This window comes from Etheostoma cragini, chromosome 14 (assembly GCF_013103735.1).
Source record: "Etheostoma cragini isolate CJK2018 chromosome 14, CSU_Ecrag_1.0, whole genome shotgun sequence".
In the NCBI taxonomy this organism is placed as follows: domain Eukaryota; kingdom Metazoa; phylum Chordata; class Actinopteri; order Perciformes; family Percidae; genus Etheostoma; species Etheostoma cragini.
The window spans coordinates 11,063,386-11,081,556 of record NC_048420.1 but is presented as its reverse complement, the minus strand read 5'-3'; the positions used below and the strand labels follow the sequence as shown (position 1 = coordinate 11,081,556).

Genomic DNA, 18,171 nt, shown 5'->3' with positions numbered 1-18,171 from the left:
ATGTAATTTTCCTGCTCCTTTTTTTGTCTTTTGTTCCTAAGTTTCTTTAATCTCTTTAACTCTTTGTCTGTGTCTCTCTGAAACTAATTTTTTTCTTTTTTCAATGTACCTCTAGTCCTTATTGAGTGTAATATTAACCGGCCCATTTTCTACTCTAAGTGGCACCTACAGTGAAATGCTAATGTCCCTATGAATTTTTAATAAGCTAATGGAAATAATATGCACATATGCTGGTATTTTGACCTAGGCTTTGCTCTCTTTACACCGCTGGAATCAAAATGGAGCAGCTTGACTCCTCCACTTGAAGAGTTATGGGTGACATAAATATTCAAAAGGGTAAATACCCCATTATCTATGTGTATTGACCCTTTCAAGTCAAGATGCACCATTGACTCTTTTAAACATTTGCTAAAGATCCATTATGTGCCGTGCTCGCAGATTTGTCATCGCAACTAATAACCGGGCTTTCAACTGCTGGGACTGAGAGACGCAGGGTTACAGTTTTTTGGAAAAGTGGTTCAGACATTGTTGGAATCTTTGCACCATGGGAAAAGATCTATCTACAACAGTGTATATTCTAAGAAGATATGGAAGAAAATGGAGCTAAATAGTAAATTGGGAAGATAAAGATAGATGATAATGTACTGTGTCGCTCTGTTTTGCGATATGATGGCTGACAAAATGGAGGAGAGAGGCTTAATACCAAAACACTGAAGTGGGAAAGATGTGTTAAGAGAGAGAGAAGAGTATGTTAGAGTATCACAGCAGAGTATCTATTATTAACATTTGTATATGGTTATTTTTGTTGATTTGTTTTTGATTTGATTATTTCTAATGAATAGAGAGAGAGAGAGAGAGAGAGAGAGAGAGAGCAGGAACGTATTTGACATGTAAATAGATGGCTTCTGTTAAAAATTACCAATAACGCAAGAACTGGTTCTTTTCCATTCTCGACTCCTGACTCCCACAGACTATTCCCTCACAATGGATGATATTCATCTTGCATGCACATGTGCAGGTCAAAGTGTTAACATCATCAGTCTCCAGTGACAGACACACACACACACACACACACACACACACACACACAAGTTTGTGTGTGGACATAAATTAGGAAGCTAGCATGTATCGTGGTAACAATAATTAGATTTTGTATACCTTGCTGATCTGCATTTTCGGATTGAACTAGAGCTGGGCAATATATCAATATTATAGCCATATCGTGATATGAGACTAGATATCATCTTAAATTTTGTATAGAGTAATATGGTATAAGTGTTGTCTTTTCCTGGTTTTAAATGCTGAATTGCAGTAAAGTTTTGTAATTTTCTGAATTTACCAGACTGTTTGCCCACCTAGTCATTATATCCACTTTACTGATGATTATTTATCAAAAATCTCATTTTATAAATATTTCCTGAAAGCACCAATAGTACAACACTACAATATTGTTGCAATATCAAATTTCCAGGTATTTGCTCAAAATTATTGTGATGTTTTATTTTCTTCATTTCGCCCAGCCCTAGTTTGAACAGATTTCTTAATGTAATTTCACCCATTATTTTCATTAATCTAATTCTGCAGTTTTGTATGCTTCCTTCTTTAAATACTTCCTCCACATTTGTCATTTATTTTCTTTTTTAATTTGAGACTTTGCTTGTTTTCCCTTTCTGCTGCCCATACGTCATCCATAGCCTGTCCCTAGCCCGTCTTTGCCATCTCACAGGGGCAGAGATGGGTGCCCTGCCAGGGTGGTGGGCCCTGCTTGCTTGGTAAGAGCAGATCTCTGGAAACATTGTGACTAACAAACAAGGTTGTCAGTCCAAAAGGCTAGTCAACACTTGTGGTGTGGTTGATTTGTAGCCTTTAAGGTGTTCAAAAGTTGCTTTCTCAAATGACATAAAACATATCTAAAAGTGATTTCAAAAGCATTTGGATGTTGAGTTTGCTGTGCTTCCTTCTCTTTTACCTCTCGTCTGTCATGTACTGTACTGTCGCCGGTTTGATTGTGTGGTTTTGATGTCTTTTCCTCCCAGTTACTCCTCCCTTTTTGATTAGAGTCAAATAGAAGCAGAAAGGAAAGACTTACTTGTCTCCAACTATGTGAGATGAAAGCAGATGTTGCTGTGTGTGTGTGTGTGTGTGTGTGTGTGTGTGTGTGTGTGTGTGTGTGTACTTTTACACTCTGCTGAAGTGTGTGTTCTTATAGAGGAAGGTGTTTGTGCACTGTGCAAAACCTAACTGTGTGTGTGTGTGTGTGTGTGTGTGTGTGTGTGTGTGTGTGTGTGTGTGTGTGTGTGTGTGTGTGTGTGTGTGTGTGTGTGTGTGTGTGTGTGTGTGTGTGTGTGTGTGTGTGTGTGTGTGTGTGTGTGTGTGTGTGTGTGTTCTACAGTATGAGTCATCGGGCCTGGGCCTTATCAGCAGCAGACTGAGAACTACACTGAACCGGATCCAGGAGAGCCTCATTGACATGGTAAGAATGTAACTCTCTCTCTCCTCTTCTACTCTCTGTCTCACTTTCTCCTATAATCACTTTCTTTTTCTTTCTTTCTCTTTTACCATCGCTTGTTACCTCTTCGCCTGTCTCATTTTCTGACACAAACATGCTTTTCTCCACTCTATTCTCGTGTTCCTCTCTCCTCTTTAAATCTCTGTATTTTTTTGCTAATCCATTATATCCATCCTGACCATGTGTCTGATCTCACAGCCCTTATCACCACAAAATGCATTATGGGTCATCATTATCTGACCAGTGGTCACTTACCCATACACACACCTCCCTCTGTTTAAGTGGCCACGCCAGGGTGGATGTGTGTGTTATTCCATTAGGGCACTCAATCCCTACTCCCCTGTGTAAAACTACATAGTGACAATTAGTCTGGTGCAGACAACCCTCTCTATACTTTCTATGATAGTGTATCTTCTACAATCTGTCTCCTCTGTTACATGACGAAGTAAGTGTCATCTCTCACTTCTGCCTTTCATTCGTCTCCATAATAATAGACAGGCTTTTTGGCCTGTGCTCAAAGAAGCCATACTTGGACTTTAGTCTGGCCATAATCTGCAATTCCACAGAAGTTTTGCTTCCTGGAGGAAAATAGGAAATTCTATTGATGTTTTGGCTTGGTTTTGCTTTATTTTTTAGTGGAAAAAAACAATGTGTTGTGTCCCCTGAGTCTTATTATGGTAGAAGACAGACAGACAGAAAGACAGACATGGATTGTCCTGTAGGGGAAATCTGTTTTATGCACATTGGAAATTTACACTGACAAGTACATCAATGGATACAAAAAGACAAGTACATTAACAAGGAAAACAGATCCATACAACGTCAGCAAGATAGGTTTTCTGCAGTGCTATCGCATAAGGGACAAAACTGTGAGTGACTGGCTCTCCAAACTCATATTTTAGTAGTTCTGTCTTCAAATCTGGATACTAAGACTAGCTGTTAATTATTTCAAAATGTAATAGGTTATTTACGCATCTGTTTTTGTGCTCATTATTATTCAGAAGCGCTCAGTTCAGAAGCTCTAGAAAAAATACATTAATTTAGGTTTTATTTCAGTCCAGAGCTAGGGACCAATTTTGCTTATGCATAGTTAAATTGGAGTTTTATTATTTGTCACAATATGTGACTCACAATACTCCCATCGGTTCTGAAAATGAAGAAGAGAGTGTAATATTTTCCCATGGTGAGATCTTGTATAATGTGTTATTTTTCTGAGAACCTGTGGGGCTTTCTGTCTGTTTCTCTCAAATATCCTTTCTAATTTCATCAATGTGTTCACGTAACACCACATACCATGCTGCAGGAAAAACTAATAATTTTGCCATTTAGTGTTTTTGTTTTTGCCTCTGAAATGTGACTGTCAATCCCAATAACCATCTAATAACATGCTGCCATGGCAACCATCAACACCAGTCACATCTTAAATGTACATCTTATTAGAATGTGAAGCAAGGTGAACGGAGTGAATTGTCTCTCACCAGCACCACTTTTGCATGTTGATATAATCAGCACTTTTCCATAGGAGGAAGCACTCAGCATCCAAAGTCTTTATTTGACAGTGCACAATAATAGCATTTTGCTTTGATGGCAATGCTGGCAACTTTTACTGTGATGTGTATGGTGTTGCAATGCAAGGTTGGACTAAGGAGGAGGAAAAAATGAAAGCAAAATAATGCATGAAGTCAAACGGAAGAAAACAGATACAAGTCAGAAAAGAATAATGAGTATCACAACTTTAAATTGTATTAAGCTGTAGTTGCTGCAACATATTTTCTTCCCTCAGGGGGCACTATGGAAACTATTTACACCCCAGTTATTTTCTCGCTAAATTGCAAGCTATTTCAAATATGGGAGAAGCTTGATGCTCAGCTGTGGAGAATATGTTTATTCTCTGAACAGTTTACCTGATCAAATGAACACACACAAAGTAATGGACAGACTGTGTGGAGAAAAAGAACAGAGATGTGGGTTTTTGTGAGTGAGAGTTCTCTTAAGAGAAAATGTTAAACCTTTAACGCGTGCATGAACGCACGCATTTCAGATGAGCATAATCATATCACAGGCTGCGTGATATCAGATCTATTTAAAACCCCTTTAGAGGGAGGACACTGATTCTGGCTTTGTATTTACACCCATCATTTCTCTAATGTATTGGCAAATGCTTTTAATCTGTCTTTTTTCATATGCAAAACTATTTTAGCTCATCTCTATGAATCATTCAATGTTGGAAAAATGCCCTATTTTCAAATCTTACGCAGCATACCCCCTTTTTCTTTCATATCTTTCTTTTTCTGCTTTTCTGTATTCCACATCGTGATCTGCGCACAAAAATCTCCAAAAACGCACACTTTGTTTAGCGCCTTTGTTACCACAGCTAATGGACAGTATATTGTCATTAATAACAATTTATATCTAGTTTCCATATGGATTTAAAATCCTGCACGTTTAAGTGTAGGTGTCTCCACCCCAAAGTGAGAATGTATTCATGTTGAGTACTCAAACACACTCCCTCTGCATACAAATACACAGACCCAAACACTCCAGAGATTGCAGCAGGGTAGACCTCATTTGTAAACAGATTATAAAGTTAATTACACACTGCATTTCAATTGAGCAGCCGAATCCTTGCGGTTTTGTTCCCCTGATTTGCCGTCACAACTGTTTGATTCCAAAACCAATGTGCTAGTAATGACTCCGAGTCCCATATGAATGGCAACAAGATTCCATCTAATCTCGTCTCAGGTACTGAGTTGTTTTAGCTTAAATTGGGAGTACCACGGGGGAAAAGTAAAAGATCATCGCCTCGTTTATGTTCTTTTTCTCTGCCTCCGTTATTCTTGATTACCTCTCCGTAACTCCAACGCTTCTCTGCGCTTGACAGTTTTCATTTCGAGTTCACTCCCTTTTGACTTTGAATATTTCATTGAGATTGTTTTCAAGGTTGTGTGGTTAGGGAACAAGTTTTTGAGAGTGGCAGAGATGTAACTGCCTTGTTCACATATTCGTTCTCCACAAAACACTTGTTACACAATGTTTAATGACACAGGCATGAATCATTTTACTTGAAAGGAATCAGCTGTCGCATAAAATAATATACTAATAATTTACTTACAATCCTCGCCTCAAAGAAACATTCAAGTCCTTTAATGAAACTGCTTGGACCAGGTTGGATGACAGTGCCTTATCAGAATGGTCCGTTTGTGGCCATATTCTCCCTGCCAGGAAGTTCAGCTGTGGCAGTTTTTGAGAGCCGTTGCTGCTGGCAACATTGTGAAGAACTGTCATAGGCTAGCATTTGCAATTAAGGCCACTTCTGGTCCACCATCCTTTCACTTCTCTCAATACTAAAACCATCAGTACTTGTTTTTCCAACTCTTACTCTCTCATTTCTTCCTGTACTTTTCCTCCTTCCGTTTTCATCTGTTTGTCCTACTGCTTCCGTTTACTAGCTGTTTGCCAGTGATTATATGCCCCATCAACTCTCTGCATAGACAACTGCTTGGATAGTTCCTCCCAGTTTATATACTGTATATACTGTACAACGGCGTGTTTGCATGTGTATTTATTTCAGTGTTCACTATCGGCCCAGGTATGAAGATAAGATTATTCAGCTGGAAAATATGTTGGGTTTTTTATTGTTTGATCTGAGTCTTACAATTCCTGAAGTCAACCCACAATGTGTGATGATAGTTAGATGTGTGTTTGTGTGTGCATACGCTCGCTTCTGGGTACTCGGCTTTTGCATAGAGTGGGACTTTTCCATGCCTGGCACTGAAATAGGAATGAGAGGCCGGGTAATTTCTGTGTTGGCAGCTGTCATCTGGCAGTGAGGGTGCTTGCAGAGATGCACACACACACACACACACACACACACACACACACACAAACACACACACAAACGCACACACACACCAAAATACATATACAAAACACATATACAAAGAGATGGGAACTACACATTTAGGTTTTTAGCGCTACTGTAGGTCACTACTACGTTAAGCACACACTGTCCAACACACTCTTCAAGCTCTCTTCCGTCAGAAGCAGAGCGATTATCTCTAAGCATGTTTTTTGGTCGGGGTGCACTACACTGTCTTGGCACAGCTCACACACACAGGCAGGCTGCCTCTCATGAGAGGCAGTGGCTAATGTCACACACACACACACACACACACTGCACAGTGAACCTAGTCATTAGTTTGCATCTCACGAGGGCACATAACTGTCTAGGCTCGCCTTTTTGCTGTGGCCTGCTGTCTCTCTGCGAATGGTGCGACGTGCTAGAGGGGATTGCCATTTGACAGGGATTATAGATCATAATTAAGCTCCATTGTGTGTCTGTTTATATACAGTACTGTAATTGTCAGTATATGCCAAGTAGTGACATTTTATATAGGTTTTATTTCAGTGGAATGCACTTTATTGATAGGCTCAGCTGTAGATCATGCTCTTCAGCTGTGATGAGGGGACAGTTGATCCCCCTGGAACAGTAACTTAAGCGTCCTGTCTCACATCTCCCAGTGTGACAGACATGGTGATAAGCAAATTTTGGACATTAAGAAAAATCTTTTCATTTGTATTCTGCATTCTCCATACACTTCAGTTTGGTTCATTCATGTTTTAACTCAAGTATTTCAACCTGCAGTCAGTTTCTTCCCGTACCATGTTTCTTGTCATCCCAAAGCAGGTGAGTGGACCAGCAGCTATGGGAAAAGAAGTTGCCAGAGACAGGCTTTGAGGTGTCGGGCGGTGTCACACAAAATAGACGAAGGCCCTAATTCCATTTGACATTTATCTAATGAGAATCAACTTTCTAGTATTAGTGTGACAAAGAGGTGCAATAGAATCCACTTGACAGTAATTGCCTGGCAGGCAGTCCACTCGACTTTCCCATAAATCTCTATGGAATGGAATGGATTGGAAAGGAGTAAGAAGTCAATCACGATAGAGTGAGACACTTCAATTTGGAGATCACTTCTCAACTCCTCTACCTTCACTACAAGGGTGATTACAGAATTATAAAGCTATTAGAGTTTACTGAACCTTTCAAATTAAGGATGTTTATTTTGGTGTTTGCTGGGGAACAACATTTGAAAGTTTTGTTTGTTTTGTAGTTTTTTTTTCTCCAAACGAAATGCCACAATTCTTAGGGTTATTAGGTCGGAGCTCCATTGCTACAGTGTTATTTGAAAGTGGCATAAGCTAGGCTTGCTTTGTCGGGCTCCTGGATATCACTGTATAGTCCCTCACCTTGGTTCCAAAATGCAAAAGCACTCAATTTAGCACTGCACAAGAAAAAAAACAAGCATTTGAGAAGCTAGAACCTGTGATCTATTTGGCAATTGCTTTAAAAAAAGCAATAATAATAATGACCAATTATTAAAAGTGTTCATTTCCTCTCAATTGATTACTCAGCTACTTGTTTCAGCTCTAGATGAATACTGATGCTTGAATGTGGCTAAGTGTAAGCATCTTACTTTAATTTAAATTATGTGTTCATATACAAGCTCATTGAGAAAATTGTTTTTTTATGGCCTTCAAAGTATTTCTATTCATTTGCATCTCTTTTGTCAGACCAGCCGTTTATGTTGAGTACTATTTACTAAGGTTGGGAATCGCCAGATGCCTCCCAATACGATATCATTACAATACTTATGCCCCGATACAATATTATTGCAATTTTAAACTTATTGCAATATTCTGCAATGTGTTGCAATTTATAACCTTTTTCCCAACTTCTACTTTTTCCCAATTTCAAATGTTTCCAAAAGGAAACTTTGTCAAGAGGTGTTTTATCTAAAAAGGTTTCACTTCAGTTTTATTGCTGCAAATTGTGAAGCGGACAAACAGACCAACACATATATAATAAAAGATTGATACTTAGCGCCTGTGTATCAATACAGTATTGCCACTGAAAATATCGCAGTACTATGCTGTATTGATTTTTTTCCCCCGCCCCTACTATTTAGTAAATATTTCTTGTCCACCCCCCAGGTGTATATAACATTACTTCACACATTTCAAATGATGGATCCGGCAGACTTGAGACAGAAAGGAAACCCGCGGCTCTCCCCTAATGCTGCTGACTGATGGGGCTTCCCATACCCACCTGAAATCTACCTCAGGCTGTTACTGAAAATTGATCTTCTCAAAAAAAAAGCATTCGACGTGCAGAGAAACCCAATAAGAAGATATATACGCTCCAGCAGAGGTGGTTCCGACTCAGCACTTTAGAAAACCATAGAATTGGTCAGAGCCAAGATAAACCCATAGATTGCAATGCAGATTGGGGCTACTTAAGTGTAATGAGGGAGCCTATCGGCCTAGTTTGCTTCCCCAGGCTACACTTGCAGTAGCATTGTATGCATGAAGCTTTTAGGTGATGTTGTGTTCAGCGAAATAGCAAGTTAAAAAGTATGGCCTATATAAAATCTAAAATATGCTATAGAGGTTTTTTTCCCCCTGTGGACCTAAAATCCTACACTCTTCACTTTGATCGATATAGATCTTTAGTGCCACTTTCTCCCTAAGGCATTATGGGAAGGAGATTACATGTCCCATATGACTACAATAACGGGTAGCAGAGTATCATTATACTTGAGTCCTACCACACACAAATATTGTACACACACACACACACACACACACACACACACACATCTGTTTTAACCGTCTATTCTCATTAAGAATCATTTTTAGCCGGTAAAGATGTCAGCCTCTCATCTTTGATCTGTTGGATTGTTGGATGAAAAGCAGCAGTCATTGATAGACATCAAGCTATTGCTATATCCCTGTTGTATGAAGTTTTATTCGAAGCTTTGCTTTTATCTGTTTTCAAATCCCTCACTAGATGTTTAGTTTTATGTTTTCTTTTCATTGCGAATTCTAGCGTTTAATTTCTAATTATTACACAAGGGTAGATAAGCTCCCTGGCTTTAATGCTTGATGTCTTCATACTTAGCAATGCTGTTGGTCCACGTGGGGAAACCATTTCAGCATTAATACCTTGCAGACAAACAAAACTAGTTTTCGCTTTCGCCTGAGCACACTATAGAAATGCCCATAAGGACATCAATATTTACACTGTTCTCAACTTCTGCATGTAAGCAAGGCTGACAGAATCAATTAAAGAAATTCCTCCCGAAGGCTTTGTTGTGTTGCTGCTTTCCAAAATCCCTACTGAAATTATGTTTTAGCTTTGAATAAATGCAGTTGGAGTGAATTGGTTTTTAAAGCACTAATATTCTCATTTATGTTTGTCTTTTGGCAACATGTTTAATTCTTAGAAAAAACACCCAAAACATCTTTTTATGTATAAGCTCTAGCTGAAAGGTGCCATTACTTCCACATGCCGACTCGCTTTTCTGTTTTGTACCATTCACATTAATTATTGATCAACGATGAAGAGTTGTCAGTGCATGATGGTGAGAACACAAATACCACATCATGACTGAGAGACTGCAGAGGGAACAAAGAACAGAGAAACTAGTTTGACCTTAACTGTAGTTTCTGTGGATGCAGACAGAAAGGAGGATGTTTTTGGTCAGAAATGAAACAAAGATTATACAGAAGTATGAACAAAATTTCTCAAATCTATTAAGACAGAGGCATTTAGTTTGCAAAGATTATCTTGTGCCAGGGTAAATAATATTGTAGGCCAAAGTCGTGTCAGGTGTATTGAGTGAGTATCAAGTGTAATATTCTCAAAAGATATTAGCATAAGTCCAAAAAGTCAATAAAACAAGAACATATTATTGGTAGTCTGTTGATGTGATTTATGTATGTTCCATTTATTTGCCCCTCTTTTGTAATATAGTTTCCTTAGATGAGCATTTTTCTTCATTTAAAACATGGTGTACTTTAAAGCCTTATTTTAGCATTTCTTTCTCGATAAGTTGACTATTGCTGTCACTTACACAGAGAGTTCTTAGTGAAAGTCAAACGTAATGTCTTTAATCTCCTCAAAGCATAATAATAATACAATTTAATAATTGTATTTATCTAGCACTTTTCAAAGTGATTTTCAGCGTGTCTAGTGTCAGCACTTACTTTAATAGTGAGAGTGCTAAACAGAGTCCAGAGGTTTAAGGGTGGTAGCCGCGGCATGTCTCTTAATCATGTCACCATACTCCAGGATTGACAATAGGACGGCCTCGACTACACGTTTCCTGCAGTGCAAGGGATAGCTGGATCTGTTTTTGTCAAAGAAGCCATGGTGTTTGCCTCGTTTTGATAATGAGGTTTTTAATATGTTGTTTAACTGTAAGATTTGTCAAGTCATATTCCAAGATAATTGTTACTCTTGCAATAGCATCACCATTCAGTGTGAATAGGTGATAATAATGTTGTGATAATAACGTCAGCGGTCTGAATAGGTGTCTTCTTCATCAGCTTGGCACACTGAAGTGTAACTGGTCATTAAAGTGACTTTAAATTCTATCAGTTAAATATTATTATTATTATTATTATTATGATGATGATTATTCTGTATATGAAAGGTGTTATCTAGAGGCACAAAGACTGAAATCTGTCATAGGGATTATTCAGTCCCTTATTTTTAGGTCTTTAAATGGTTCATTACCTCAAGGGTCACTTCTGTCTGTGCACAAGCGCCAGACAGATAATTAAAACACAGTGAGCTTACAAAGAAAATAATTGTCCTGACACCCACAGATATGTTTCTTTATCTCTAGGTACAATGGTTCAGAAGTACCGTTTTTGTTCAAACATCACCTGTGAACTTAATAATTATTTTCCAGAAGAAGTATTCAAAGTGTGATGAAATGGAGAACAATAGCTTTTTATATGGAAAGCGAATTTATAAAAAAAAAAGAAAAAAAAAAAGCTTTGCTGTGGACTTGGCTTGTAATTTGATATGTCCTTACACTATGGCTTTTTATTTATCAATGGTATTTGTTGTAACTATTTACACTGTTAGAGTGTGGCTTGGCTAGTATAGCTAAAAAATAGTTAGTATAGTTAAAATAACTAAAATGTTACAGTAATTCACAAAAGTACATTTTAAAATGAATACAATGTATAATAGTGTATTATATCAATAAAAGTAACACAATATATTCTTATTAATATTCAACATCTAATAAATCTGCACCTTTGCATGTGCTATTTTTGTGCGGCTGAATTGTATCTGCCGTCATTGAGGCAAAATTGCAAAGCATAGCAGTGTGTAATATTGCTGATGGTTTGTGTTCTCCTCTTCTAAAATAATATTGTATTGATATCTGTCAACTCTTTAATATATTCTGTCATTACTTTTGTCTCGAACAAACAATTTAGATCAGGGTAGATTTTCCTCTGGGGCAATCTTAATGATTGTGTCATCAGTGAAGACCACCTACTACCTCTGTCCTGATTAAATAATTTACATGACTGTGTTGATTACTCCCAAACTGTTAGATTACCATACTTAACATTCACTAATTAAACGTCAGTCTGCTACCATACAGAAGGTTTATTTAATAGAGATTGTTTAAATAAAGCATATTTTTACTCGAGTTATAATGTTATGTTTCTTTTTGTATTTTTCTGTACAGCGCTTTTGTCAACTTTGGACGTTCTAAAGTGCTTAACAATACATTTGGATTGGATATTGAATACTATCTCTTCTACATTCTTTTATTTTAGAATGTGGATACAATTCCAACCACCTTTATTTTTGTTTTGTTTTCTGTGAAGAATATGCTCCTATAAACATTTTTCAAGTACCACTTAGCAGGTTTTAGTGGTCCCCCTGCCTTGTTCCTGTGTATCAGTAACTTGATTCAGGTTCTGTTATCGCTGATCTGATTTCTGTGCCTCTGTACAAGTGTTGAACAAATTGTACCCAGCGGTGCATCTGCCTTGGAGGATGCCAACCTTGTTTATTACCTGCAGGGCTTCAAATTTACTTTTGGCCTCACTTGTTTATATGGCTGTTGGTCTTTAGACAAGCCAGTCTTTCAGAATTTCCCCAAACCAAAACATGTTTTTCATGAAATTGAATCCAATACATCGACTGTAACTTAATGTCATCCCTTTTTACTCTTTATTCATACTTTCATTGCCAAATATGAAGTTTATTTTGTATAATTTCTAAGTCAATGACTGGAATTTCAACATGGCAAAGGGATCCGAAACCCAAAGATATTCGATTTACTAGGATATAAAACAAAGAAATGCAGTGAATCCTCTGAGAAGGTGAAACTGTTCGGGATGTTTTTACTAGTTAGTTTCAAAAACAAAAAAAGATGATCAAAATAGTAGCCTATTATGTTTCTGTCCATCGACGAATTGCTGAATCAACTAATTGTTATAGCTCTAATATTGCCTGTGAATTGCATTTTCTGTGGTGTATTAGACTATTTGTATGCAGTACTACTCTGCACACTACATCTACTGATGGATACTTTACACACATGCCAAAAATTGTTCCGTAGCAAATATTGAAAATAACCCCAAACAAATACAACAGACCAGCATTTTCACTATTTATCTCGTTGGAAACTGCAGCAGAGAAACTGGTCCTAAATATCTTCAGCAGCTGCACTGTGTAAATCAAATGAAGTCTGACCTCTTCACTATAAGTCATGCTATACAGAAAGGTCTGCCTCATCCCCAGTTTTTCAGGTCCTTGTACAATTTTGAAAAGAAATCTATCACCGGTGCTTAATTTTTTCAATATGGCATTATTTGCATGGACTTGGCAAGGCAGCAGACGTATGGAGCTAGTTCACTTTATCTCACTGAAGTCATCTGTCATTTTGATCGAGTGTCTTCATAAAAGCGGAAACATAATTGTTTGTGCAGTTTTGTCTTTGAGGATATCAAGTTAAAAACAAGTTGGACTACAGTTGATTACACTAGGTCTGTAATAATGATGGAGTTGATGTCTATTTTTTTCCCCCAGATGTTTTCATCTATTTTTACCTGTTTTCTGACAAATCTGATTATTCCAGCAGCTGCATTTTGGTTTATGTCTGCCAACAACCTCAAAGTTAACTGGGATTCATAATTTCCACTGGATTAAAAAGATGGTTAAGCAAAGTCAATCTCTCATTTGTAGGAATTTATTAATGGGATGGAATAAAATTCCTCACCTCAGCATCTCTAACCCTAGGCAGAATCCTTCAAATTGTATGAAAGTATTTGTATCTATTATTAAGATGCTAGACAGTCTCAGTAGATTTGCATGTTTATCTCCAAAACTAATTTAGATATTTGGGGGCACCAAAGGGCAACAACAATGGGGAACTTATGGTAATGCTCTTCCATTAACTCATATTTGACATTTTGATCATAAAATGGTAGTAGATAAAGTATCTTATAATCTAATCAGTGTAAAGTAGGCACTCAAGGTGAATGCTGTATCTCATTCAGTGTAACCCTAAGCACTTCAAAAATGTGTTTCTTGCTTCAGAATTGGATTTAGATGCATAAGATCAAATGTTTGGTTTTCTTCTTTTTAACACCTTTTCTATTTAGTCTAACATTTGTTTTCACCTGAAGATTCCCTGCAGAGTTTTATGCAATTGGAAAAGAAACTTCACATTTCTACCAACAGTCTTTCAAAAGCCTTTTTTTCCCCTTTTTTGCATATAGTGTTTATGCTTCAGGGGCACAGTCAATGAAAGGTCAAGCCTCACACAGAGAGATTAAAAATAGACCATACCAGACCTTGTTGCAATGTCAGACCAATGCAGCCAAAGTTAAATTGAGTTGGTTAATTCATATGAGAATATACACACTACCAGTGTGACTTTCATGATGCAACCCAATGATAGAAGTCAGTAAAATACAGCATAATTAAAGGCACTGCAATGTTAGAAAAGGGAAGAGATTGAGGGTGAGGATAAAATATCTCACAATTATTTGTTAAACCTGAAGATGGGTGTTGCAACTTGTAACTTGTTAAAAACCAAAACACATGTACATACAAATCACATTAAAACCCATAATATTTGCTCCCTTCCCTGTAGTGCATTCATTAGTTTCCCTGGCAGAAGCCATTTCAAAGAAGAAACCGATCAAAGACATACTGAAGTCCAGGTGCATGTTTTGGCCACAGTGTACCACCACTAGAATGTTGCTTTACCAAGGTATATATATATTTAGAACAAAAGAACAGCAGCAATCATTTGTCATTTGTCTGCACTTGTTTACAACACATTGTGTATTTACATGTTTATGTTGATTTGGCACGTCGTCCATACAAATGGCCACCAGCCACTTCTGCTCAACAGCTTTTATTGTGGGCCAAAATGTTAAATCACTTGTCGCGTTTGAGAGTGCGTACTAATCGCCTTTCTTATAAGTATGACTGAAGGACTGAAGGAAATCACATAAACTTTGTTTTGATGTTGTGGAATATGGAAACATAAATAAAACATCTGTACTAGGGCTGTAATCAACCAAAGAAAATCTTGGTCGACCGAAGTCGGCGCGGAGGGGTGAAAAAAAAAAAGCAAGATTAAATAACTGTACTGTCGCGCTGTACTTGTCCTTGTCGGGTATTTGCAGTATATTAAATCGTTTTTGACCTAATTATTTTGCACTAAAATGCCACTCGTCTGTCGGCTCTGACAGGGCTGCATCAGCGCTCTGTGCTTTTCCTCGCACGGAGCGGCTGAACACGGAGACACGAATAGACTGTTAGTTTAAAGCTTTTACTCTTACTCGTGCTGGCGCTGTATATTAACAAGTTCTTTAAACCTCATTCCCTCCACAACAACAATGGGCCTCATATCCTTAGCAATAAAGTCGACAATTCCTTCCGTGATATTATTTTTGCATTTGGATGATAGAGGCTTAACATCCAGCGTGGTTTGGGTGTGTCTTGGAAACGCTACTGTCGTTGCGCCGGTAGTTATAAAACAATTATTAGACTATGAAATATGCCAATTCTGATATGTTCATATAGCTAGCCTACTCAAAATAGACAGGGCAACCTAACGCAGACAAGTAAGATTACCGTCTTTAGGGGATATGCCATGTTTGTGGTCGAGCTGCGACATGCAAACTGTTGCTTGCAAACTTTGCATCCGACTTTTTTCCGTTATCTATTTTTGAAAAATGCTGCCACAGTGGCGATGTCTTCGACATGGTAGAGGAGGACTGACTGGAAATTAAACAGTCACAATTAAATAAATATTCAGCAAACCACCAAAACAAGGCTTTCTACTTCTTTCTTCAATCTGTCCCCAGTGGGTCGGGCTAATCCAACATAAGAGAAAACGAGGGGGATGTTCTGAAGACAGACTATTACTTGTGAAACAGGGATGCTCTGAAAACACCCCCATTAGCAATTAGGGCTTGCCACCCATAGACTGTGCTTCCACCTGATTAAATAACACGGCAAAAAATCGGCCAATCAGAATTTTGGTCGAGCCAGAAGGCATCGACCAATAAATCGACTAGTCGACTGGGAGATTACAGCCCTAATCTGTACAATTAAGTGGTTGAATAGATAAGTAACAAGAAAGTGCATCTTTAATTTGTAGTTTTAGTAGTTCTCCCGTTTCCCAAAGCTCACAATAACCACACTTTCAGCGGTTTTAGCTGTACAAAGGCCAAGGTCTGGATGCTTTGGTGTAGACGAGGCATGCTGTGAATGCTTTGCAGCCTCCTGCCAAAGGACAACAGATCACTATGTACTTTTTGTTCTCTCCTCTCAATTCTGGTTGCATATACAGTACGTCAGAAGTTTTAAAACTTGCAATGTGAATTCTGGTTTAGAAACTCAAAAAAACATCCTTAACAGTAATATAATTTAGTGAGTAACTGATTCATAATTATCTTCTTTAAGGCTTGTAATATTAGATCATCAGTGTTGTATTTCATTTACTGTCTTATTCACTTTTCTGACTTTTAAAGGACCATTCCAGCGCAGAATAAACCTAGGGTTTAATAACACGTCTACCGAGTTCAACCGTTCTCTGGGATTTGTTTTCATGCTAATCAAAAACGTGAATGGTACTGTCTTTATAAACTATCTTTTTAATAAACTGTCTGTACACTTAAAAAAGTTGTCAGTGTTTCAGTTTACATGTAGGGACCCTCATTTTGCTGCCGGGGAAGTATGGTGCTATTTTGAGCCTTGTTAGTGGTATAGAAATAGCGATTTATTTTTACTTTACCCGTGCTCCGACGACTAGCGTTATAAGGTAATTAGCGATTTGTGATAAAACTGGTCACATCCGATTAGCATGATTTAATTTTCAGGTTCATTTTTCACCGGATTTGTCCTTTAACTACTAACCGCGTTTATATGCGCAAAGAGTTGCTCTCAGGGGAGATACATTACATTCTCCACAGGGAAGCCATTAGATTCCCTTAGCTGTAGAGTAATCCAATTCAAGTGTTATCCTTCTGAATGAGAAAACGTTTTATTTCAGACTGATAATGGTTTGAATTAATGCAGAGAGATAACTGAAGTTGTGGAAAGGTTGCCGTTTTCATATATTCCCCATATACACCATTGGCATAACTGCACACTGTGCATTTTTTATCTGTATGCTGGGCTGTTTATATATCTTATTTTAGTGAATAGATTGCTGTAGAGGAACATAAGACATCTTAGAGCTGTGAACACCACTGCCTGTTTAACAACACCGCTTTGTCTTCAGCACAGATATTTAGCCTACTTTCTGCTTTCTTTCTAGTTTTCAGTGATGATGAACTAGTGACATGTAGGCCTGTTACTACACAAGTTTTCATGTTTTAGTCTCTTTGGGAGTTTTTCAGATGAATCAGAAATTACGTAAGCATTTATTTGTACGTTAGGTAATAATTTGGCTGTACTTGGTGCAGTCTGTGTAATTTCATTGGGTCCACTGGTTGTCTGGAATAATGGTGCTCCTACACGATATTAGACCCAGATTGTAAAGAAGTACAGTATGTAAGTGGATCATGTGGTACAGCACTAATAGCACCCATTAATTTATTAAATGTGATTGCTATTGGTCTCCCAGGAACTGTTTCAGAGGGCTTTGCAGCTGAAGGGTGCAAGGCTCTACACGCCAATGTGATTCATCATCCCTTTATAGAAAATAATATGACCTGCCCTTTTGTATGGAAACTCACTGGCTGACTGACTGGTCACTTTGTATGCAGATACAGCTTATTGTGATTGATGGAAAGGGATTTAGGTTAAAATCTTTTCGTTTCTATTTCAATTGTTTTTTGAAATGAAGAGATCAAAGGGGTTGCTGGATGGAGAGGTGTAGTGGAATATATCAAAAGGAAGATTACATGTTTGCTGTTGAGGAGTGTTTGTTCAGCAGAATTTTAGAGTGTGTGTGCTTTGGATGTAACAGAGTTCAACGAGGTTGATTACATTTCAGATTATGCTTACCTAATCTACATTTTGTCTTCATTTTTGCAAGTGAAACCTCTTTTATGTCTGGTCAACTGTTAAAGTAATAGCAGGCTTTTCCACAGCTGCACCCACGCAGAAGCTCTAACAGATTAACACTTAGACTTAAAAAGGATTTAAAGTATTTCTCAGTAATATTAAACATAAGATTTTACATAATATACTTTCAAGCATAGTATAACAGGGTCCAATTAACCCACGCAATTAGGAAAAGAAGGTGAACCATTTCGTTCCTCACAAGTTATAAAATGTCTCTTGAAATGGCAAGAATATATTGAGGATGCATTTTTGA

The 18,171-nt window shown here is 37.7% G+C and overlaps 1 protein-coding gene across 2 annotated transcripts in view; it reads left to right on the top strand.

Moving 5' to 3' along the window:
* Positions 1-18,171, top strand: part of vps50 (VPS50 EARP/GARPII complex subunit) — a 107,805-nt gene that overhangs the window by 75,771 nt on the left and 13,863 nt on the right. The window contains exons 22-23 of one of the 2 annotated variants that reach the window (XM_034891475.1): positions 1,695-1,772; positions 2,393-2,473. In XM_034891475.1, coding sequence (XP_034747366.1) covers positions 1,695-1,772; positions 2,393-2,473 — 159 coding nt within the window. The remainder of the gene's footprint in view (positions 1-1,694; positions 1,773-2,392; positions 2,474-18,171) is intronic. The other variant, XM_034891478.1, reaches the window with a different exon arrangement.